At 33.2% G+C, this 26074-nt stretch overlaps 1 protein-coding gene across 1 annotated transcript in view; it reads right to left on the bottom strand.

Moving 5' to 3' along the window:
* Nucleotides 1-4881: 4881 nt before the first annotated feature.
* The window catches only part of LOC129218464 (sulfotransferase 1C4-like), a 50295-nt gene continuing 29102 nt past the window's right edge, over nucleotides 4882-26074 (bottom strand). The window contains exons 2-3 of the mRNA XM_054852743.1: nucleotides 13337-13418; nucleotides 4882-6847 (exon numbers count right to left, since the gene is read on the bottom strand). Coding sequence (XP_054708718.1) covers nucleotides 5889-6836 — 948 coding nt within the window. The 5' untranslated portion in view covers nucleotides 6837-6847; nucleotides 13337-13418 and the 3' untranslated portion in view covers nucleotides 4882-5888. The remainder of the gene's footprint in view (nucleotides 6848-13336; nucleotides 13419-26074) is intronic.

Below are 26074 nucleotides of genomic sequence, written 5' to 3'. Positions count from 1 at the left end.
TTCGTGTGTGAAATTTTATTTTATGCTCATTAGTTTCAGCGGGTGGGGAGGGGGGGCAGCGATAAAAGTCAGCCAAAACGCGCAAGGAGTGAAGTTTTTACTGCTCGCGCTTTCTTGCTTATCGTACTATAAGATGAAGTGGTCTGTTTCTGCTTCCAGTTCATCCGCCATTTCTCCGTGGCACAACTGTATCACTTTTCAGTTTCATCTTACCCCGGCCGATTAGTCTTTGTTAAAGAATGCGGGTCACGCAGACCTTTATGTGGAAAGTGGTTACATAAGGCCTCATGTACTTACTGGTCAAACACTCGTCCAGGGATGTGAATAGCCCACACAGCTGCATATGTGACTTTTGTCGTACTTAAACGTTGCATCCAAACTTAGAGCGCAATTACTCTACCATGTCGGGCATTACAGTTGAATCAATGGTGTAGTTAAATAAACGAGTTAATAAATTCTTGAAACTTTTGCGCAAATTAAGTGATTGCAAACTGTTCTCAATGCTTTGCAATTAAACTTAAAAAAAAAAAAACTTTGACTGACTGACCTCCACCCCCCTTTGGAGCTTTCACTCACTTCATAAACATTTAGAGATAACAGGGATGTAAAACTTTTAGGACCTCAGCCTCTCCTAAAACAAAATCCTGAATTCGCCTATTCAAGTACAAAATTAATTTTTCCTGGTTTGCGCTAAACTTTGACATGTATCTCGATAAATTACCTGAAACGTCCCAAGAAGCGCCATTTTTGCAAAAATGAGTCGCGGCTCAAATGGGGACATTGATGGTAATCAAACGTGGTTGTTCCGTTTTGGATGACATGGAATATTACTAAAATATCATACATTATTCTTCTATTCACTTGCAAATGTGGAATTTAAAAGTCTTTTAGCACAAGACTTGAGAGCAGATAATTTTTATGCGGCATACCTAAGCATTAAAACCCCTTGAGGACCAGCGCACGGAAAACGAAGCGCAGCCACGGGACCGAACGTTCCGAAATGAAGCGCCGCCATCGGCCCGAGCATTTACAGCAGTTAAGCCTAACTTTACAAAATATTCATTTAAAATCAGCATCTCAAAATAATGACTTCAAATTTTTAATTTGTGTAAACAATGTACTACTGATTACTATAGTTATTAATATAAAGAATGTGACATTATTAAAAGGGAGTGAAATAAGTAGAATTCTAAAATTTTAACTATGCGCACAAAAGTAAGTGATATGTGCCCAAAAACAAAGTTACAGACATCGTGAGTGTTGAAACAAAAAAATGTAGCAATAATAATCTGTACATAATGTAATTTTAATTAAAAGAACTTAGTCAACGAATTTCAAACTAGTTAAATTCCCACGCAACAAGTCTCAAAACTTTCTTCATAATGCACTCGAAAACATTCCCCTTCACTCACTTCGCTAACCATTTTTATTGCAGTTTTCCAGTCTCCAAATGAAAAAGAACAAAATCAGAAAGTGTTCAAAAATAATCATGAACTTCGATGCCCCTTTAAATCATTCGTGTACTTTCATTGAGCGGGGGAATCCAAATAGTCTAGAACGCATACGCAAAAATATTTTACCTTCCTAGCCCTCCCCATAATTTATTGAGCTAGATGTATATCTCTTTCAATTACTCGTAACAAAAAAAGAAGAAGCAAAGATATAAACAAGAGCAACTGAGACCTTATAAATCATATGCGCAGAGCAGTGATTCACTGTCTGTTTTTATTAATAAATCTATCCCATTGAGAGGCCCAAATAAGAAACTGACGCCTGTATATGAAGATTAAATATCATGTGTCTCGAATATGATGAAAGTTATAACCATTTAGCGCCACCTATTATCGTTTGAATATTCAATTCAATCGTTCCATTTTGAGAACGCATATATGTGACGTTGGGACGTCAGCGTCGATCAGAGCGCGTAACAGTGAAGTACCGCTGGGTTGATAAGAGAGGAATCGTTGCGTCGCACCCGTGAGACGCTTGGTGTGAACGGGTTAAGAAGAATAACAAGTACTTTCCATTTAATATTTTCAACAGCATCGAATTAGTTTGTCATTTTAACTTCCCTTTCTTCCATCCAAGAAGTTTTAAATCTGAAAAGTACATTGTTTTATGTAGCAGGTTATTTAACCCAACTATTTTTTTGGTTATCCAAAACGGGGAAGGAGAGAAAAATATTTTTCCATCTCATTCAAATTATTTTTTCGAAGTAACAGCCCCGTGTCCTTATAGTCAAGGACCTGATCTATAAACAAGAAGTTTGAATTTGTGTTTTCTTAAAATTATTTCTTCTTGCGGGCCAAAATATGTTGCGTACCCGTTTTGTAGAATTTCTCCCTAAATAAGTAAAAGAACTGCAAGCGCAGTTAATTTAGATTAACCATAATAAGCAAAGTGTATTTGAACAAAGCACAATCTTTAACATTAAAACATCCAATGAATATAAAAAAAAACCACCAGAGTATAAGCTTTCGATATCACTTTATATTCAGGACAGACGAGCCCAGAATTGTACCAATCAGATTACAAAGCTCAGTTCGGTTTTTTAATCTGATTGGTTCAGCAGATACTTCGATCAGTGTAAAAGTAGATCTTTCTGGTACCAAACAGAAATGTTTGTTTACCTTCGAAAATAAAGGATAAATAAATCAACACACACACACACACACACACACACACACACACACACATATATATATATATATATATATATATATATATATATATTTTTTTTTTTGCATTTTTTACCATAACAAACCAAATATGTCGGGGAATAATGTGTCCTTCAACTCCTCACTACGGCACTAGCAATAAAAACAGTTTGCCGGAAAAGGTGACTCTGCATTTGGGGGGAAAGCAAAACTCGAAGCTCAAAGGGTTAGAATAGTCAGATGCGGAAAATCTTTTCGAAAAAGTGATTTTTTGCACATTATTTGTGAAAAATATAAAACTCAATGGCCCAAAATAGCTGTGTACTAGGCGATTAGGCAAATGCATTCCCTAGAAAAATATGCAATATTAGACTGATAAAACAATATCTTCTGTCTCCAGCAATCAGACGCAAACTATTAGACCACGTACACCGAAGGCTTATTTACATAAAAATCTCATCTTGTAACCCTCTTACAACACGAAACAGCTACACGAAAAAGGTTGAGAAATGGTGCTAATGAAAAGGGGTGGGCGGTTTTAGGGTGACGTTAAGGTTTATGAAGGGACACACTGTAATAGTATATCAATGATTCGATATCTAAGCTGTCTTCTAAAATTGAATAAAAACAATAAACAAAAAAGAAGATGGAAAAAACCACTCTTTGACAAAAGCGTCGAACTTTCACCCAATTTTCGCGTCGGAAACAAAAGATATAATCCGATCAGTCCAATCTTGTATATTTTTTCGAGTGTTACAATTGTCTAACCCTTTAGCACCAAGCTCTTCCCAACGAGCTTATTTTTTTCAAAAACGCACTTTTTTCTAAGATCTCGAATTTTCAACTAGCCGTCGCATATAGGAGTATTTGCATCTAAAAACCGGACAAAATTATTTGAAGCGATTTTTTGTCATATAATGCATTGAAACTTGCTTCTCGATCAACATAAGGTGTTTATTTAAAGGAAAAAAGATATTTCTGAAAAAAATATTACCTTTTTTTCTCTTCCATACACTTAACGGTTGTAAATGGTTGCTCATCTAGTATTTGTTACTGCTTGCAACTACGATCAACATATTTACTCCTATGGAAAAGGACTTTGTTCTTTAGTGCTGCCTGGGTCTACTACCACTTATTTAGTAGGGGTTAGGATTTCCTAAGTGTCTGTTTAGTCTGCATCTGCTACAATCCACTTATGAATATCACCGTGAAAAATGTACTCGGTGAATATTGCCGGTTACAGCTGCCTTCTCTGAAAACTGAGCAATTGGTTGGATTGCTTGAGAGGTAAACAGGTAACCTGGCATCAAAAATTTATGTATACTTTGAGGCATAGGATTATAACTTAACTCGTTTAGGTCGACAAAATCTAACAGAGGAAGGAATAATATTTTGTAATTTTGTTTCCTTCACTATCAATAATTGCAACTAGTAGTGTGAGTTCTGTTTGATATTTGCATCGTTTTCGGTAATGTTTTAAAATTTTTGTTTATACTGTGTCTGCTGGTACCCATCATAGCCCTATTTTTATGTCAGTACCATAGTTTGCTTTTTTTCCCTCTGAAGACGTTTCTCCCCCCTGTACTATTATATTTATACAGTCGTAACCCATCGTGATCAAGCAGGACGTGAAGTTGAATTTCAGAGACGGTATCTGTTACTCGTACTGGTTTCTCATTCGGGCAACATTCCTTCTAAACACTTTCTACAATTGAACATCTAGGGGTAATTGCTTTTGTTATCATTTTAATTTCTTCCCACTGCCTTCTAGGGAAATCTCTGCCTGCAAAGATTGCGAGAGGCTGAGGTGTCTGTTTCATAACAACAGTTAGATTATTATAGAGGAAATAATAGTTTTTTCGAAGTTTGGTTGATCTGGTTGGTAAAGAATTTAATTATTTTATGATTTTGGATTTATCACTGTTTTAATAGTGCACTGGCTTACACCAACTACACTTGTCATCTCTTCAACAGGTACCTGATTTTGTAGTTCTTTAGTTTTGCAATTTAGTTCTTGAAAGGACTTTGATGGTTTCTGCTAACTGCGCAGATTTTGTCTACCAGTAATGAAATATCTTAGCCATTGTTCTTTATTTTTCAAGAAATGATCATCAATATAGCATTCAGATGCCTCTTTACAATTGAACTCAGTTTAAAAATACTTCAAAACACGATTCAATATGATCTGCCTATTTCCCTAATTCCTCAAGTTTTCCTCCCGACAATGTACACTTTTTATCCAGTATCATGGCTTTGAATTCTTTCATAATATCATATATCATATTCTGGTATAAGATTTGACAGTTTCAGAAGAATTTATAAAGAAATAAGAAAAATCTCTGAACTGGAAATAGTTAAGCCATTTTTAATCACCAACTTTAAACGTCTTAAAACAAAATGGCGGAAATAGGCGGAAGATGTTTTTACAGAATATCATAGCAGACAGTCTATATTTTATGCCCATAACAAAAGTACAGCCCGACTCGGCCCGGAAAGTTAACAAAAAGTTTCATTTCTAAAAATTTCAGTGAAAAATAAACACGCAATTTTGACTTAATTTCAGAGTAAGAAAATGACAAATGGCGAAAAAATTCAACGAAGCAGGATTTTAGATGGAGCTACATACTTCCCTTTTCCATATTCAAAAGTTTGTTTTACTAAATTTCATCGCATTCAAATACAGTAACAATAAAATGGAGACTTAGCATGAAAAGCATCGAAAGCAAAAGCGAGAGGATCCAACAATGTCTAAGCTCCGACTAGCGTACACCAACGGAAATGCAACAGGTGAGATCTTTACTGCTGTCCTTTGATAGTACAGTTATCTGACTTGAAGTAAAGTAGGTTTAAAACAATTTTCGTCAAACTTTTTTTATTTTGGTTTTTGTCCGGTTTTACTGGTTAAATACACCTATGTGCGTCGGGCGCAAAAGATCGTGCTAATATTATAGACTTTTTTTAATGGTATGAGCACACAACTTGTACGCATCCGGTTGTTCTGGCTCTTTGAACTACGTGTTTTTCGCACCACATTACGTGTATACGGTGGGTTTAATACAATAGTTAGAGGACACAAATCTAAAAAACGTGTCTTTCCTTAACCACCTCCGATATCTCGTATCCTCCTTGATATCTCAAGCCGTTTTCACTGGAAGTTTTGCTGGAGGTTTATGGATAGTCCGTGAAAGAGTCTTTGGACGTTTAGGCAGTATAATAATAATAATGTTCCACCTATTCCTTAGAAAGCATGGCTAACTTTTTCTTTAGCAAATTGAGCCATAACTGTTCAATACTCACACCAGGAAAGGTTTCAGAAACTTTTTCAGCTACAATTTTAAGCTGTGAAAACGTGAGCGTTGGTTTCTTTATTACTTTAACACCAGATTTTTCTTTCAACAATACCGCATCAGCAATCGTTTTGACTAATGGTGGATCCGTTTGATCCGATGTGCACTTTTTCGTTTGATCCCAATTTAGAGATCGGAGAATGTTGTTTTCATAATCTGGAATGTCTGCCAGGTTCTTTAAATACATATCACCCAGAAAAGCAGCGATTGTAAACATAGCGCTTCGTGGATTGTGCTGCACATGTTCATAACTAATTATTAAAATATTATCAGTTCCTACCAATTTTACCCAAGGTTCAACATGATCAAAAATACTTCCATAAGCAACATTTCCAGCTAAAAAATCTTCAGAGAAGTCTTCAAATGAATCACCTACACACTCCAGTTGACGAAGAAACCTATAATATGATGCACAAACATCCCATGGAGTTCTTACAACATAAATGTATTTAGCTCTCTTGTAAATCGGAATGAGCCGGAAAGGTAGATAAGTCTTAAAAAGTCTTGGTTTATTGTACTTCATAGCTTGTTGTAGCATATTTTTCAAATAACCCTCAGCAATAGTCATTTCCATGCATGGTAGATGCCGGTTAGTTAGATTATTCAGTTCTTGAACTTTCTGCTCAGGGAACAATAGATTCCAAAGAATCAAGTCCACAGAATTGCTATCACATTTCGGATATGACGAAATAAAAACATCATTTGGTTGCGTACGAACAGCGAAGTATTTTTGGATTGATTCTGCTGTTATGAGTGACGACAATGGAAACTGAAATCCAGCAAATTCAAAGGTTTTCATCCCACTCAATCTATTCTCAGGACATTCTGCCATTTTTCTGCATCCTGTTAAAGAAATGCTCGTTAAACAATATCTTGAAAAAGTCAGAAATTTTGAATGTTTTCTTTCACACTAATTGGAGTCAGTTTTCTTAGCGGTTTGGAAAAGGTACCTATTTTTGTTATAATTGAATCGCTTATTGAAGTAAAGAACAAAAACTCGGGAATAAAGACTGTCTTTTTCAGAGAATGTCTTTTTCAGTTTTCTCTAATGGCAAAATATTCTTTTATTTATGCTACGATATGAAACATTGATTTAACAAAATCATAAAACTGATAAAAGTTATAATTGTTCTTATGTTTTATTGGTTGGAATATATTTTCTGTGTGCAATTAATTTTGATATTTAAAAAAGAAATTCTAAAACGAAACTTGGAAAGACGTATCTTCAGAGAAAAAGGTTTTCTTTTTACATTATCTAGGAATGCTTTAGGCATTGCGAACATGATTAGGGCTTTTTTGTAATTTTATAAGAGATCGGCCATGTCACAACAATATTGTTTTTCTTCGATACGTAAGACAAAAGTTTTTAATATCTTCAATTTATATATATTGACAGTTGTTTTGGTTCGGAATTTTTTTTAATCACGAAAAAGTTTTAATTGTATTTCTTGACTTACAAGGAGACGGCATGACCGTGGGGTCAGAGATTTGCGTCAATTTTCTTTTGTGGTGAAAGAGGACCCCTAGTACCTTACGTGGTTAAAGTAATACGATGCAATACTTAGAAAATTATGAGAAAAATCGATTTAAAGTCGCCATGAAGTCTCCTAGGCGTCTTATGAGTTTAAAATGTCAGTCTCTTGACGAGCCGCCGCTAGCCCAGTTGGTTAAGGCGCGATCGAATCCCACACTGGACCTTTTTCTTTTCTCTCCTTTGTTTTCTTTTTTTTTTGCTATCTCAACAATTAGTGGTAACGCTTTTCACCCCTATATTACTTTCTGAATTTTTTTTTTTTTTTTTTGCCAAAGATCGAAAACTTTTTCATTCACTGAAAAACATTCTTGCTCGTTATTCTGTACGGTTTGTTTTGCCAAGTAAAGGTTTTTGACTTGAGGTTCCCTTATTGAGGATTATAATGGACATCTGCGCATAAGACTGCACGACCCTGTGAGAATTGCACTGCAGTTAATTTTTCTATTTCGTGGTGAACGTGAACCTACGTGTCTATTTCATTAAACGCAAAGTTATCGTACGGTGAAAATTAAAAATGTTGGCTGAAGAAGTTGCTGACTCTTCTGAAATAGGAGAGGAAATTCCCAAAGAATCCATGTACAATGTTGAAATAAAATCGCTATTGAAGAACGTAGTATTTTATTATTAACATCTGTTAACAGAAGATAATTTACTTGCATCGACAATTTAGGAAGAAATATCTCACGATGCTTTGTTACTGGCTGAAGAACTTTTAAATTATACACTCTTAATTCAAAAGAACGAAAAAATAACTCTTAAAAAGAGTGAAATCTATTGCGGGTGCATTCATTCTTTCTGAGTGCTAGCTTTATCGAAAAAGGACGCTTTACGAAAAAACCAAGACTAAAACTTTTCCATTTGGAGTGAAATTCGGAAAACACTCCTTTTGATGAGCGAAAAATCAAAAAAATTCTTTGAAAGAAGGACTCAAAAACATTTTCATTGGTTCGATTCTGTCACGTGATATGGTTTAGGGAGAATCTTCTATACCTCCACGTTTGGCTTAACTAACGTTGGTCGCGAATACCAAGTGGATATCGCTATCTTAATGTCTTCATTTAATGAATTAAAACAATATTTGTTGCCGAATGAGGTTTCTGAAGGAAATGCACAAAACCTGCATGGTAAGTGCGAAGAATTTTCTTTTTTATTAAAACTTTAACTGTTAATATTTCTTGAACTGCTCGTATATCGTTACAAATCACCCACGTGCAATGTTACGGCGAACTTTTTGTAACTTTTCTTCCAAATTAATAAAACTTTCATCAACAATTTTGTTTCGGTCATCGAATCAAAAATATGACATTTGAAACAGTCGTTACCATCTTTGGTGTGTGCGTGTACTGTATATATATTTAATGGCAGGTGTTACAAACCCGACCATGCGCTATAGGTCGGATACCGAATCCGCTCCCGATGGTCGGAGCCCCAACCACTGCGTATATTTTAAATTAATCAAATATTGTTTTTGTGTATAATAAACTTTAAAGAGTATCATAAACTTTGTATAATACACTCATTCATATGTGTAACGGGCCATTCATTGATTAAGTAAGGATCCTGAGGGGGAGGGGGTGGAAATTTCTCTACATACCCTTGCTTGGAGAGGGGGGGGGGTTAGATCCATTCTTCGTAATATTTTCCAAGCCGATATTTTGTATTAGAAATCCGCGCTCAAGTGGTTTGGCAAATATTATATTTCATTTGCTTTAGGAAGGTAAAAGTATGTATTATAGGATGAGCTGTTTTTTATTTGTGTTTCAAAGAATGAAACGTGTAAAATATAATAAAAGAATCGCACTGTGTTTTGCATGTCTTTTTTAAAAATTATTATCGCATCATATACAAAAATTATTTGTCGAAAAAACATTCGGTCTAGATTCCTTGCAGTAAATATTTCTTTACTGAAAAAGGTTAAAAAAAATATTAATGATAGTTAGTTTAAGAACGATCCCAGTAATGTAATATTTGTTATTTTATTATTCTGAAGAAAAACAAGAATCTTACGTAAGATGGGGGGAGGGGGAGGGGAATCTTACATACCCTTACACAGGGGGAATCAAAAATTGTTAAAGTTGTCCTTACGTAATTAATGAATGGCCCCGAAGAAACAAAATTGAATTCAAACGTATCTTGTCACAATTTATGAGTGACTTCTTAAATTAATTTGGACTGATGTAACTTTTAAAACATTATTAATGTTAAAAGGCAGACCGAGAATATCAATATAGAGTTTCAAAATTTTAAATCTATTTATTTGGAACTGTGTGGGTTTTTTAATTTTATTCCAATCTTTAGATTCGGAAATGTACGTAATATTGCACGTAGGTGATTTGTAACGATATACGAGTAGTTCAAGAAATATTACCAGTTAAAGTTTTAATAAAAAAGAAAATTCTTCGTACTTACCATACATTTTTTGTGCATCCTCTTCGGAAACACTAAAAACAGTTTTTTTTTTCATTTTTAAACTTAAAAACTAAATTTTTTTTTCAAATGAAATAACAGTTTTAAATTCAAATACACAGCATACGCACATGAAAACACGTTTAAAAAACAATTTCACCAAATGATAGTGAAATGATTTTACCTATTTTATTCTAAAAAAGAGTGAAATATCGGTTTTCCAAAACGGAAAGCAGCCACTCATTTAGGATATTAATTTAGTCTTAAAAAAGAGTGAATATAACTTATCAAAAGGGAGTGAAACTAGCTTATCCAAAAGGAATGAAAATAACCGCTCCGCAAAAGGAATAAAATTCACTCCTATAAGGGAAGTGCGTTTTCAAAACTGCAAAGGAGTGAAAATTGACTCAGTCTGAGTTAAAATCGCTAGAATTTTTTAAGAGAGTACATTGGAACTTTTGACTGAAAAAAAAGATAGTAGTTGAAGAGGAATTAATTCACGCTCAAGAGGAATACAAAGAATTGCAGTTCGAGGTACCCCAACTTGATTCTTTTCCAGACGAATATGAACCGAAATCGAAATAAAGGAAAAGTGAAATGATTTCCATCGCCCACAAAGTTGCCCTTTGTAATTGTTGCGATAGGAAAAAAAAAAGAAGAAGAGAAAAAGGTCCAGAGTGGAATCCGATCCTGCTTTCTTTGGAGCGCAAGATCGCGCCTTAACCAACTGTGCTAGCGGTGGCTTGTCAAAAAGCCCTACATTTTAAACTCAAAAGGCACCTAGGAGACTCCATGGCGACTTGAAATCAATTTTTCTCATAATTTTCTGAGTATTGCGTCGTATTACTTTAACCGCGTACGATACAAGGGGTCCTGTTTCACCACAAAAAAAAAATTGACTCAAATCTTCGACCCCACGGTCGTGCCGTCTCCTTGTTAGTGTATGAGTTGAATCCAACTCTTTTAGTTGGCATGGCACTTCATCCCGCGGCGAACCTGTGATGTAAAAATCATCGCATAATAATGTGAAGCACCTAATGATATTTTAAAAATATTTTAGACACACTTCCTATCAAAAAGATTTTTTGTGTTATTATAGACACCAAGAATTGAATTTTGCAGAATCATCTGTTACCATTTCCAAAACTGGAAACTTTCCATTATTTTCAAAAGTAATTTTGACCAATTCAGTTATTCACTGTGGTATCACACGAATCTGCTCTTAGTGCCAGATATTATGTAATAAAGTTAACTCTTCAACTGTAGACAAGTCCATCACTTGATCCCGTTTTTCAGTTAATATTTTTCAATATGGTGTCATAACCAATTAAAATTTATCAAATAAGTTTTCTTCGAGCTGTCATCCGTACGCCAGGCAACCTAAATAATATACCTGCCGAACTCAAATTTTGAAATTTAGCATAAACTTCCTCACTTTAATTCAAGAAAAATGTTCCAGTTGCCTGAATGTTCACTAAAATGGGTTCCAAATGTGCTACATCAAAGAAAAAGTGAAGTGAATTAAAGAAAAGTTTTGAATGTGTCCCGCTGAGGGTATTTGTTAAGCAGGGTATTTGTTGAATTTGACCATTAGATTTAAGTGTTTTGTTATGTGAAGTATTATTTTTGGCAATGTACTCATTATATCTGTGATAGTGATAAAGTTAGATTAAATATTTTAGTGTCTAATCACCGTTTGCTCAAATGTATTAATTTGCACTAGTCCGATGATGTCACAGGTGAAACAAATAGCTTACGGCAAAGACGTACAGACAAGCTGTGTTCATTATTACCCCAAACGTTACTAACGCATTATCAGTCTTCTAGTTATTAGCGTTTGAAATCTGACTGTATTTAGTAACAACAGAAAGTTTAGTAGCTATCACTACGTAGCGAGCAAATATAGGTTTTCTAGACAAAACCCCTATCAAATTCACGTAATGCAGTAAAAATGTTAAATATACATTCGAAATTTGGTCTGAAAATGAAGTTTTTAGAAATGTTTCATCCATAAAATTTTATTCTTCAAAAACTGAAAATGTTCCGAAAAAGATCGGATTAAGTTCATTAAAATAAAATTAAAATGTAAAACCGAACAGAAAACTTTGCATCATAGTGGAATAAAACGTAAAAAATCCTGGAAATGTGATAAACGTGTTAAAAAAGACGTCAAAATCGAACCATTGATTACCTGTCAAGAATGTTTTTACACTATGAATGAGATGAAAAGAAAAGATCTTCGTATTTAAATTTCCTATTAATTTTGCCTAAATTACAACTAAATAAACTATTAAATCCGCAGTCAAGAGGGAAAAAATAAAATAATAATGTTAAAATATATTTTCAAAATAAATCTTAGTGTCTTAAAAAAAATAGACAAAAATAGTAAGATTAAATAATAATAAAAAAACATAGGGGAGGGTGGCCCAAAGCAGGTAGATTTTCAAAGAATGCTCGAAAATTGTTTTCGGATTTTCATCGCAATAATTTCGGTTTTATTTCCTCGCGGGGATCTTGAACTTCAAAATAAAAAGTGATTTTTGTATTATTTCAAACCCAATATTTATTTTTTATCAAACATTACAAACACTTGAAAAACCCGATTTGCCCTACAAAAGACCCAAAGCTGGTAAGCTAAACTAGTTGTGACTTGGTACATTTACCAATGAAATATGAAGTTAAAAATGATTAAAGTTGACTAATTACCTGCCATCATAAAAAATATATATAAAAGAGTTATACTTATCCAATTTAAAGTCAGTACATTTGTTTAGAAAACATAAAAAAAACTGATTAAATTAATAGACTAATAACTTGCCATGATAAAAAAATAACTTTTTTAAGTTGTACTTATCCAATTGAAATAGAGAATCAAAGTTAGCACATGTGTCAAGAAATTATAAATAAATGCATGATTAAATCCTATACCCGCTTTGCCCAAAAGCACGTTTTTTATTTCAACAATTATAACCTTAAATTAATAATTAAAAAAACGGAATGACCATCGTAGTTTGTAGGTGGAGGGCGTCAGAATAAAGTACTATTATGGACAATAAAAAAAATAAGCTGGTCTTCGACTAATCACAAGTTACAAAACTTAATTTTTTTTAGAAATGTATCCTTCATTTTTAAATTTTAAGCCTCGTTGTGACATGCCGCTTCACTGCTGCTTTACTGGGACTGATTAAAACTCGAGGGTGTTCGGGTAAACACGACATACGTATGCATCGCCGCTGACACACCATGCGGGAGCATACGAAGGCCTACCCGCTTTGGGCCACTCTTTCCTATAGTTTTTAAATAGCTATAGTGGAATTAAAAAAAAAAATTCAAAGTTATATGTGAGAGAAATACAAAAAATACTGAGTTTTTAACTTTAATCATGGACCTACCAAAATCAAAACGATAAATAGAACCCCTGTTTTTACGCCAAAAGAATAGTTGCAACTGCTTCAGGACTCAGTAGCAGAAAACCTAAAAAATAAAGAAAAAAAATTATATATGCCGAAAAAAAGTTGTCATAACAATGTCAGAATAATGTGCATAAATAACAAACCCTGCGAAATTAAAGTATTGGAAAAATGGGTATCAAAGGACCTCTGTACAAAATTTTGCACCGATCCGATGTAAACTGTGACACTGTATTTAGAATAAATACAACACATACATGCAGCCATTTATTATATAAATAGATGAGGCACGTTTACGCAGTGCCTTTTTTTCAAAACGAGTTACAACTGGAGAGCCAACAGTCATAACAGATTGATACTGCTCTTCAGCAAATATTCTCACAAGTTTTTGAGCTTCACTCCAGCTTTAGTCTAGCATGTGGAAAGGATAATCTGTTTTATACCAAGTTGAGCAAATTTTGTGGTGAAAGTTTTGAAGCTTATTGTGAATAAATAATGCTTAGTTAAAAATAAACAAAAATATAAAAATTTGTAGAAATGTATTCATTTTTATTTCTTTCTTTATTTATTTTTTTGAGATTTGTAGTTGTATGAACAGAAATGTTATTAAATTTTGTTGCACGTTAAAAATAAATCCAAACTTAGCGATGGGGCAAGTTTACGCACTTCCATTGGGGCACGTTTACGCTCGTTCTTACTGTGTCTTACTACTCTATCTTACTTCTAAACGTGCCCATGACGCTTTTTTCGCTCCGTACTGTATCAAACCTTATAGTATTTCCAGGCTATCTAGTTTTGAAAAGCAACATTCATTTGTAATTGAGTAACAGATTTGTATCTTATTGCTTACAATCACATAGTGTTATCTTCATGCCGGTTCAGCTTCGTACACTATTCAGCCTGTAATATATTTTCTTTATTTTAAAGATGGTAAGACAAAACGTTCAAAACACTAACAAAACCACGTTATATGACAAATTAATGAAAACGCTTATCAATAATCCAAGTATTTCTCCAAGTAGGCCTTCCACTTCGTCACGTCTGGACTACTCCAACTGAGACCGTTTGAAAAAGTAAGACCATAGCTTAGGAACCGGAAAAAGGGGAAAAAGAGGATGATCGCAATCCTAAATGATACTCCGCTTAAAGAAGCCCTCAGAAAAGAAAAGTTAAAAGCTACAAAAAAAAAAAAAAAAAAAAAAACATAATGGGTAGCAAAAAAAAAAGGAGAAATTACTTAAAATTTTACAAGTTTCTACTGAACAGAACTAGAAGGCAGAAAAGAAAAAAAGTATGACACCAAAACCTGCGACACGAAAAGGTTAGCACACTCTGTAAAAAGGAAATTAGTGAACGATTCTGATGACAAAGTAGAAAACTGCTTGAATCTATTGTTTGAAAAAACATAACCAATCCAAAAAAGAACAAGACAGGGTTCAATGTCTCAGATATCAAAACGTCGTCCCATGACAAGTATGCGAAAAGAAATACTTTTTTTTTTTTTTTGTAAAATCTAAGTGATGAAGAAGATGACTAAATACCTTTTAATTAGCAGTTAGCCCTATGATTTTAGTTTAGCCGATAAAATGTTCTTTAATTAATTATTTGTAATTTTCTTCTTTTTAAAGTGTTTTACGATAAATAAAACAATTAATCTTTGTTAAATATCTATTTCAAATACTCCTTGGTATCATTTTTAATACGCGTAAACGTGCCCCGCTCGATGTAAAAACTTGCCCCGCGCTCGGGGCAAGTTTACTCAACCGACTTGGACTTAAGAAACACTTTTTTTACGATTAAAAACACAAGTTCAGCAACAATGACTATACAAATTTTGACGTCATTAATTGCGTATAAAACCACAATGTTTAAAATATCCTGGGTTAAAACATAAAAATTAGAAAATTCATTGAAACAAATCCGCGTAAACGCATAAAATTCGTAGAATTTCGTTGAAAAATACACAGGAAAAATAATTTCAGTGCGTTAATTTTGCTCCTATCCTATACACAATACAGTAGATCCTGTCTATTCGAAATTCTTGACAGAAGAAAAATTCGAGATACGGAGGTTTCGAGATACAGAGGTTTTGACAAAAGTTATAAAAATTAACAAATGGAACAAAGTAAAGCGTTAACAGATTCTTTTGCAGTGATATTGTTCAATATTTTAGCTGGACATGTTGGGATTACAGTTTTTACTAATTTTAATAATTATAGCGATAGCAAGTCTATGCATACCTTTAAATAGAGACTTGTGCTAAGGACGAAACGAGAACACACACACAAAAAAAGGGAAGTAAGTTTCACAAAAACAGTTGTTACACCTACCTCTGGCACTGCAAAATATATAGCAGGAAATATACTGGAGTTTATTGAAGATAGAGAGCACATCATATAACTTCTGAGCTTTATAGCATTGGGTGTGGTGGAACTGTCATAAATACTAGAAGTAATAATGGTGTGCGTACTTTAGGAACCGTTGTGTTTCGTCCTTTTTCACGTCAAAAGTGCTGCCATCTGGTGACACGTTAACAATTAATTTCTATTTAATTTTAGGTGATTGCAAAATTAACGAAGAAAATATTGACTGAAATCTTGTTTCAACTATTTTTTGAATAGGAAAGTGGTCAATTAAGGAAAAAAGCTTTTCATTTTTTTTCAGCAAAAGGAGGAAGACTTCTGTTTAAATCAATAATATTTGCTAGCAGCACAAGTTCGATCAAGATTTTTATAAGTCATTTACAAAGTAATGTAAAAAGCATCACATAAAATAGAGTTATATAAAGATCATTTTCAGAACCCGAAAGAGGTGTAATAGATAAAATAAAGACGTTTCGTTGTTTTCATCGGGGGGAGGGGGTGGGGGGTTAACGGAATCAAAAAGTAATGACAAAGGAAAATTAACGTTTTTTTTTTTTTTGCTTTTCACTTACTTTCATAATTAGCAATTATACAAATAAATGGCATGCAAAGAAAATGCGTGTATACATTAAAATGAAAACAGTCATATTTAGATTGTTCTGCGATGAAAAATATCAACGTTGTAAAATGATCAACAAAAAAAGCCATAACACATCAATTATTTATTTCATGATAATTAAAAATTTTCTCATTACGCTATTCAAAAATTAATATTAATAAGACACTGTAAGTAAAATGCGGCAGAAATATAAATGAATAAATAAGTTTTACTAAAAAGCATAACTTTTAGAAATGTAAATATCATAAAAAATTAAAAGTTTTTTCCCCCCTTGAAAGTAAAAATAAAAAAATAAATAAGTATAAAAAGACATAATTTTGCTAAAACTCGTAGGGACGTGTTTCGAGGTTACACGGAACCAATTTTTCCTTTCAAAAAAGATGTGAGCTTGCGGATTTAAGAACTCCACCTCAGTCGATTGTCTCTGCTCACATCTTTTCTGCATTCTAAAGAAAGAGTTCCCCGTGTCAACGAGTTTTTGCAAATTTATACTTGGGGGAAAAAAACTTTTATTGGTACATTTTAGTCCTTATTATCCACTAAACTGTCGAAGGTTATGAAAATAATGTCTCAGTATCGAAAATTAATAATAGAAATAATAACACACTGAAAAGAAAAAAAATGCATGAAATGTAATTAATCAAATAAGTTTAGCTAAAAAGCATAATTTTTGGTAATGTAAATATCGTGAAAAATAAGAAATTTGAAAGTTTTCTTTGAAGTAAAAATGAAAATAAATATATAAATAAATAAATAAATATAAAAAGACATAAAAATTGCTAAAACTCGTAGGTACGTGTTTCGAGGTTACAATGAACACCTTATTCCTTTCAAAAAAGATGTGAGCTTGTGGATTTAAAAACCCTTAATCGATTGTTTGTACATAAACAAGCTCACATATTTTCTTCATTGAAGAAAGAGCTTCCTGTGACTCCAAAATACGTCTCAGCGAACTTTTGCAAATTTATACTTGTAAAAAAAACTTCTATTCGTACTAATTTGCTCAATTATGTTTCTTGCATTTTTTTTCTTTCCAGTGTGTTATTATTTCTATTAATTATTTTCGATACTGAGGCATTATTTTCGTTTACTTTGAGCTTATTAATAGTTTAGTGGGAAATGAAGACTAAAATGTACTCATGAAAGCTTTTTTTTCTTTAAGTATAAATTTTCAAAAACTCGCAGACACGTGTTTTGAGTCACGGGGAATTCTTTCTTTTTAATGCAGAAAAGCTGTGAGCAGAGACAATCAATCGACTGAGGTGGAGTTTTTAAATCCGCAAGCTTACATCCTTTTTGAAAAGAAAAAGGAGTTTCTCGTAACCCCAAAACTCGGCCCCTGGTCATTTCACGTCAAATCGCCTTATACTTTTTTTAATTAAAATTGCGTTTTTTAGATTTTTTTCTTCAAAAATTCGATTCTTGATCACTTTTCGCAGTCACCTCTCAGGTATGAATTAAGAAAAATCTCTCCCTAGTTTATTTATTTTTCAACCAAATAAACTGAATTTGGTATCAATTTCAAACTAATAGTTTTCTCTTTCAGTACAAACATCAGAAAGTATTCTGTGAATAGAGAGGTGTTGCCACTCCTTATCTAAAGATAGTTTTTATGATCATCAATTGGGAATTTTAATAAGTCATATCTCGAGAGTACCAACTAATATCTGCATCAAGTTTTTTTGTAGTATATTTAAATCATTATCTTGTAATGTAAATAAAATTATAAGGGTGTGTTTTGTTGTTTTAAATAAAAAAATAAAGTTTGTTTTGCAGAAAATTTACTTCAAATACAAGTTTTGTATAACTTTAAAGCCCTTCTGAGTTTAAAAGAGCCCAAAAACTTTTCAGATGAATTAATACTGGAATGCCAAAGAATTAAAATGGATTTGTAAAAACCGGAAATCGTTAAAAAGCTGATCACTATGGAAAAGAATTGTGCAAAAGTCTCCGTTTCAGACTTGACAAAAAGAAAAACAACCTCTGAAAATATATTAAATATTAAGAATAATAATAAGGAGAATAGTTTAAAAAACATTTCTAATGGAGTTATTATGCATTTTTTCGACATTAAAAAACAGAAAAAAAAAATGAATCACTATTGAAAAGTTTTCATAACAAGAACTTGTTCGGATTACGTAACGCCTAACGATGATCCTCCACTCAAACTAAAAGTAATCTTACATTTTCTCTTAAATGCAGAACAACCTTAAAGTTTTATTCAATTCCTTCTGTTTGGGCTGATGTAGGGGTCTTTTTGAAAAGATGGCATATGGAACATGTTTTCTTTTTTTTTCAAAAAAGGAGAAAACTCGGACTTCTGTCAATTGTAAAAAAAGTTTCAAAAATATTTTAAGATAGGGGAAACTCGGGCAATGTGAATACCTTAAGCTTTTCTTGATTATTGTCCTTTAGTTATAACTTTGGAAATTGAAACAAATGTTTATTATCAGTCTTCATTTAATGAACTTACGTAAAGCAATAACAGTTGTCTTTAATATAATTACACTATTAGATGTATGACCAGTTTTCAACAATGGCATGAATATCCACTCTGCCAGACACCCCAGGCAAAGTGGATTCGGCACTAGGGTAAAGCGAACAACAACATTATTTGTCAAGAAACTAAACATTAAAAATAAAACAACCATCGAAAATTAAAGGAACATATCCAAAAAACATTTTTTTTGCTACAATGCTAATTATTGTAGTTATTGCAAACAAAGAAATTGAACTTAAAAATAAAATAAACATCGAAAATTAAAGGATCATATTAAAAAACATTTTTGCTACACTACTAATTACTGCAGTAATTGTTACAACAAACAAATTTAGGAGCATATTAAAAAAAAAAAAAAATCTGCTACAATACTAATCATAGCAGTTATCACAAACAAAACCATCACCATTTTCGAATGCTGAAAGCTCTTTATGACACCTATGAGTACAAATACGATATTGTATCCAGTTTTTTGTTGGCTGTTCATCTTCTTCAATGAACATTTCATCACAGAAAATGCACCTTACATCGTCAAATTTCTTTACTTCCTTCTTATCATTCTCTTATGCAGTCCTATGTTTCGTAGCAGAGATTTTTGATTTAGTCTTTTTGGTAGTATTCTTTTTAACAGTCTTCTGAGAAGCTTTAGTCGAAACATCATCTAATTACTTCATGACAGTCTTTTTTACTTTTTCAAATTTTTGTTTCTGATTATCCTTTACTGGAGTACTTGTCAGGAGTGTAGATCTATGTAGCTTTCGTTTACGTGTTGTTATTGGTTCAACAGGCTGAGGAATAGGTTGTAAAACTGAAGGACTGTAGTACTGGGGGACGTTAAATATGCTCGTGGTTACAAAGTCCTCCAAGTGAAACGATACCTCTGGAGGTTCCGGACCAGGGGTTGCTCGGTTTCTGGTCTGGTTCAAAAAATCAGAGCTGTCTTCATGGTCCTATCCAGCTGGTTAAACCACAAATAGTTGTAGGTACGGGGGACTCTGGAGTGAAAAGTGAAAAGTAGTTCTTAGAACATCCAGGTTTGGGTGAATCGATGGGACCCCAGTAGCATCAGAACGTTCAAATCTGGTACAGAAATCGTGTTATTGGTCGAATGACGGTGTTAAGTGTTACTTGCACGTAAAATGAGACGTACAGCAACAGTGATATTATCACGGTGCCAGTTTAGTTCTGAGGTGACGTCATATTAGACGTTCAAAAAACGTTCTAATGCCACGGTGTTATTCCCGTGCTAAAATAACGTAATATTTGACGTTCCGATATCACTGCATCCGAGCGCCCTCTATATCTGTATACCTTGGAATAGTTCCAGAAACTTTCTTTGCTTGCCAACTTCAACAGCTTTCGGAGCAACTGCTCAAAAACAATCGGAGCAAAGGATATTCTTTTATCAAAAGTAAGTGATTAATTTAATTATAATTATTTTTAAATCATTCACATGTAAATTTGGTTTATAAGTCGAATTTCATTTAAATTTTGAGTTAATTGAGTTTTTTTTTTTTTTTCTTAGCTTCGAACATTCTGCAAAACTTAATTGTTCCATTTGTATAACTTAATATCAATGACTATTTCGCGGATACATTTTTTGCTAACGTTTCTTGGTGAAATTTTCATTTCTGATCTGAATCTGAAATGATTGCTACATTTATTTCCGTAAAAGGGGTTGTTTTAGTTATTCCATGCAGAATGCGTATTGCTTGTTTATTTTATCGCAACAAAACAAAATGGCGAGAGGCTACCAACTGTGTTGATTGTCATCACCTGGTGCTTGAAAGTTTTCTGCGTTTATTATTTCTGCACAGATTTAACAAACAAAAAAGACTGGCAAAAATCAACTAATGAATTGGAAACTGATGGGGAAAGAAAAATAATATTAAAAAGAAGCGTTGGCTTTAAGAGTTAAAATTATCTGCTAGTTTTGTCTGTATTAGAAAAATATTCATCCTGTAACAAAGTGTTTGAACTCAGATTTTTTTTAAATTTTTTTTTTATTTTAAGTCTTTATTTAGAGTTTTAGATTCGGGTTTTAAATTTGTAACATCTTTTTGACGGAAAAAACCCAGCCTTGCTCTTGAATCAATCGGCATCTTATAAGTGGAATTAAATTGTATTTAATTATGAGTTGAGTGTGTTTTGTGCAATTTTTAAATGGGATCGAATTTATCTTCTTTACTAATAATAAAGCTGAAAGTCTCTCTGTCCGGAGGATGTCTGGATGTCTGTAGGATATCTGTAGGATATCTGTAGGATGTCTGTAGGATGTCTGTGACGCGCATAGCGCGTAGACCGTTCGGCCGATTTTCATGAAATTCGGCACAAAGTTAGTATGTAGCATGGGGGTGTGCACCTCGAAGCAATTTTTCGAAAATTCGATTTTGTTCTTTTTCTATTCCAATTTTAAGAAAAAATATCATAAGATGGACGAATAAATTACGAAATTATCATAACGTGGAACCGTAACATGGGCACAAGCCAATTGGCGAGATACGAAATTATCATAACGTGGAACCGTAACGTGGGTACAAGAAAATTGGCGAGAAGATTCACCATACATTATTTGTAAATATACAGGCGAACCAAAAGACCTTTTAATTTGCTATTACGGGCGAAGCCGTGCGGGTACCACTAGTTACTAATAATGAAGCTGAAAGTCTCTCTGTCCAGAGTATGTCTGGATGTATGTAGGATGTCTGTGACGCGCATAGCGCCTAAACCGTTCTGCCGATTTTCATGAAATTTGGCACAAAGTTAGTTTGTAGCATGGGGGTGTGCACCTCGAAGCGATTTTTCGAAAGTTTGATGTGGTTCTTTTTCTATTCCAATTTTAAGAAAAAAAACTATCATTAATGACGAAATCATCATAACGTGGAACCGTAACATGGGCACAAGCGAATTGGCGAGATACGAAATTATCATAACGTGGAACTGTAACGTGGGTACAAGCCGATTGGCGAGAAAATTCACCATACATTATTTGTAAATATACTGGCGAACCAAAAGACCTTTTAATTTTTCTATTACGGGCAAAGCCGTGCGGGTGCCACTAGTGTCGAACAAAGGGGCAAAAAAATTCCCAACTTGACCTTTTCATATTTTCATGAAATTTTCAAAAATCTTACTCTTCCACATCTTAAATTTGTAAAGAATTTTAAAAAAGAATTCAATCATCCATAACTTATGATTTTGAAATTCGTTAAAAAGTATTTATTTTGCTGGTCGGCAGTGCTTTCATGCTTAACTTCAATTCTATGGGAACTTCAGTCTTGTAAAATAGCTCCTTTTAAAAGACAAGTACGTGCTCTTTGATTCGATATGTAAATTGAAAACCTTTTCAAAAAATGCTTCTCACAAAATTTCAAAATTTGTTGAGATATTGTCTTTCATCTCGAAAAATGAGTGCTAATCAAGGTTGTTTGTGATCTCTAATTTCCGAAAATTTTCGGCCGACACATTCTAAAACTAAAAAAAAATATTTAAAAAAATCTATTAAAGTGGTACTTTTCAAATGATTTCAAATTATTTTTCTATGCATATTTGACAAGTTTTTTTCACGGGGGAGGGGGGGTAAAGGAGGCAACTTCCAAAAATTTCACTGTTTCCAGAAAATTTTACTTGAATCCACCATCACCCCTGGTGCTAATCTCTCAATAGTTCCAGTGAAAATCCTTTTTTTTTTTTTTCAAAATCTCAAAAAGACAATATCTTAAAATTGAGATTTTTTTTTCTAAATATTAAATTACGTGATTTTTTTTTTTTTTTTGAAGAGTATTTAAGTTACTGACCACCACACACAAATCAAAGTGTATGTAATTGTCAGCTATTACACAATCCTGATGCTCCCATAGCTTTGAGATATGATTTCAAAAGCACCGAAGGAAGGAACATTAACAAACCTCAAAACTTCATTACGCACTAGCTACGTCTCCCGGCTTTGCACGGTCTACCTCGAAAATGAAAGCTGTGTCAAGTGACGCGTGTTCAACAATCACGCTTGAACAAAAAAAAAAAAAAAAACAGTAAAATTTTGCGACAAATTCCGGAAAAATAACCAAAAAGGAAACGTTTTAAGTCTACCGATTGCAGGAAAAGCCTCAAAGCAAAACCCAGAATTTTATTTGTTTATGTTCAAGAAAAAAAAATGGCAACAGATCTTCCTTCTCAATGGTTTTCTTCAAGCTATAAATTTCAATAAAAGCATTCTTACGGAAAGTTGAGATGAAGCACTGATAACTTGAATGGGTGAAAGCCATCGAAAAATAGAGATTTTATGTCGAGAAATCCTATGTATTATCCTATGTATTATCCTCATATAAATAATAGTCGGTGATCAAGTAACCCGTGTGTTTCAACAATGAAACTCGCGCCACGGCATGATAATTTGAGAATGTTTTGGTAATGTTTAACATGCAGGGAAATGCTTAATCGTGACAAGGCTGAACTCGATCCAAAGACTTGATTGTTTTACTGGTAAGACTCATTTTAGGAGAATAAAGAAACGTAAAAAGGGTCAACCATGACCACTATCTACTGGAGTTAATGTTTAATCCACTGGAGTTAGGGTTAAACTGCCAAATTTAACTTAAACTACCAAAATATCATCAAACAGGCAATTGCTGCGTTTAAATGTATATCGAAACAAATTTTCACTAGAGTTTAGAGTTGATCCACTGGAGTTAGGGTTAAAATTTAAAACTACCAAAATATCACCCAACAGGCAATGGCTGCGTTCAAATGTAGAAGCAAATTTTCACCTGTCATACCGTGACGGGTGACATTCTAGTAATAAATAGTTTTCAATTGACATCTCTGCTAATTATTATCGGAGGATTATGTTAAACAGCCAAACATAAGACAGGAAAATTACGAATCCAATTGTACCTGGTTTGATGATCAGTTTACTGGCGTTCGGGAGAAGTTACTCGGACATATGTATATAGATTAATAATAGATTGATAGGTACAGACGCTCAGATTTTAATTATGTAGGATGATTTATGAAAGATTTTTTTAAAACCATAGGTATCTTTATTATATAAAAGAGCAAAATTTCTGAAAGTTTTATGTTAGTATGAAATGGTCAGGTTCAGTGCCCACCTGATTTAACACGAAGTCACCCAATACGAAATAGAACACAATGAAATTAAAACAGTAACAAATAAAATAAGCTTATTAATATGTTTTGAATTATATTGTCTACAACTCCTAGAAATTAAAGTCAATGAGAAATCTTTGCGTCTTTCGAATTATAAACAAAATAAAATAGTTGAAGGAAGTAAATGTAATGCAAAATAAATAACAGGTAAAAGCATCTAAGCACTCATTAATACACTTGTTATAATTCGTTACGTAATTATAAAATTATTGGAAGACAAGCGTGTTAAATTACATACTTTATAGCATGAATTTGGGGGGGGGGGGAAACAACTAAAATTAGACATGTGATCCTCGCATATAATTTTGTTTCTTGAAAACATGAAAGTAAGATGCATACAAAATAATTAAAACAATTATATGTCACACTAAATAATCAAATGACATTTTCCCATTAAACCCTACGTATTCTCAATATAAAAAATACAGCATGTGCTTTTCTATACATAATAGGTCTTCTACAACCTCAAAATAGTGAATAGTATCAGAAAGAGAAAATTACTCCATCCAATCATGAACATTTTTAGTGAAGAGGCTTTGTTTGTCTGTATTGGAAAGGTGGAAAGGTTTTTAATTCTTCCAAAAAATACTAGGTTAATTTTGGGAAGATTCTGATAGGGACAAAAACTTTTCTGTTTTTCGCAGGATATGTTACCGGCAGGAATAAGATACTTTAGCTGTCCGTTATTTTCTAGGAACATTTCGGGGTTTTTTTTACAATGAAAAAAACAAATTAGTGCACATCTCTTCTTTGTCCGACAACTTCCATTTCATCCTTTGTTATAAGTCTTAATAAACGCGATTTTGGAAAAATATCATTGAATATTTTCATATCTTGAAAATAATTCTAGTAATATCTCTGAATATATGTGTGGTACATTGATTCTTACCTTTCTTCATTATTTACTCTGAGATGTGCACAAAGTAGATAATTTAAGTAATGCAACTAGCATCTTCTCCTGAAAGCAGCAGGCCATGTTTTATATGTGTGCAAACTAGTTTTACTGTGTAAAAGTAGAATCAAGTTATGACACCTAAAATTATTACCCAATTAGACTAAAAATACTAACCAACTTAGGTTCCAAATCAAACAACAAATAAACACGCGAAAATGATGCATAAATGAAAGTATCTATTTTTAAAATAATGAAAATATGTTTTTTGCAGTATGAAATGGTGGGAAAAAAAGTACTATCATAGAAAACGCATAGAAATTTCTTAGTGGTTTTTTTCCCCATTTGGAAAAATTAAGGGTCTTGCTCGATATATAGCACACAAGTCACAAACATGGATACTCGAGTTGGATTTTGAAATTCCTTTAAAAGCAGCATGGTTTTTCCGTGATTAAAATTAGAATCATCCTTTGTATTTTTTTTACATGCATTATTATGTATTTTTTTTCATTAAAGAAAATGAAAGTCAAATTGTCTCTTGTGTTAAAAGAATGTATTGCCTCTCTATGACTATTTCTAAAAAAATGATGAACACACTGGGCTCCCAAGGTATGATCAACGGTAGTATTGTACTATTGGATTTGAACACTTCGGGTTACATTTTTTTCCAACTTATTTAGTTTAATTTGTATCATTCAAAAAATAAGAACGTTTACGTCAGGTGATTTCTGACTGTACTTCAAATTTTTTACGCACTTAATCTTATTATAAGCTGCATTTTTTGTCTTTTTATTTGTATTTTAATTTCAGGCAGCCAAGGTCATTAATGGGACAAAACGATCAACGCCTTTCTTTTTAATTCCTTTTTGGTTGTTCCTAAAATCAAAATATGTGTAAGAGTTTATCATGTAAAATGAAGGGTATTTTGTGATTAAATTTTTTATTAACTTGTATGTATTACTTCTCAGGGGTGCCCATCCCCCCCAAGCTCAATGGCGCAAAATCCCCCCCAAAACTTTTCTCGCTTTCAAATAAGGTTAAAGGTAACACTCTTTCGAGTTTCTAATTCCCAAGCAAACTAACGCGGGGGGAGGGGGACGCCAACTACTGCCATCTGAACCGAAATATAGTTGGATTGTTCACATGTCTCACCTCAAAAAACTTACAATATGGCCCTTAA

Source organism: Uloborus diversus, chromosome 3 (assembly GCF_026930045.1).
Source record: "Uloborus diversus isolate 005 chromosome 3, Udiv.v.3.1, whole genome shotgun sequence".
NCBI lineage: Eukaryota > Metazoa > Arthropoda > Arachnida > Araneae > Uloboridae > Uloborus > Uloborus diversus.
Note: the sequence above shows the minus strand (reverse complement) of the source record. Positions and strands in the feature narration are given on the sequence as shown.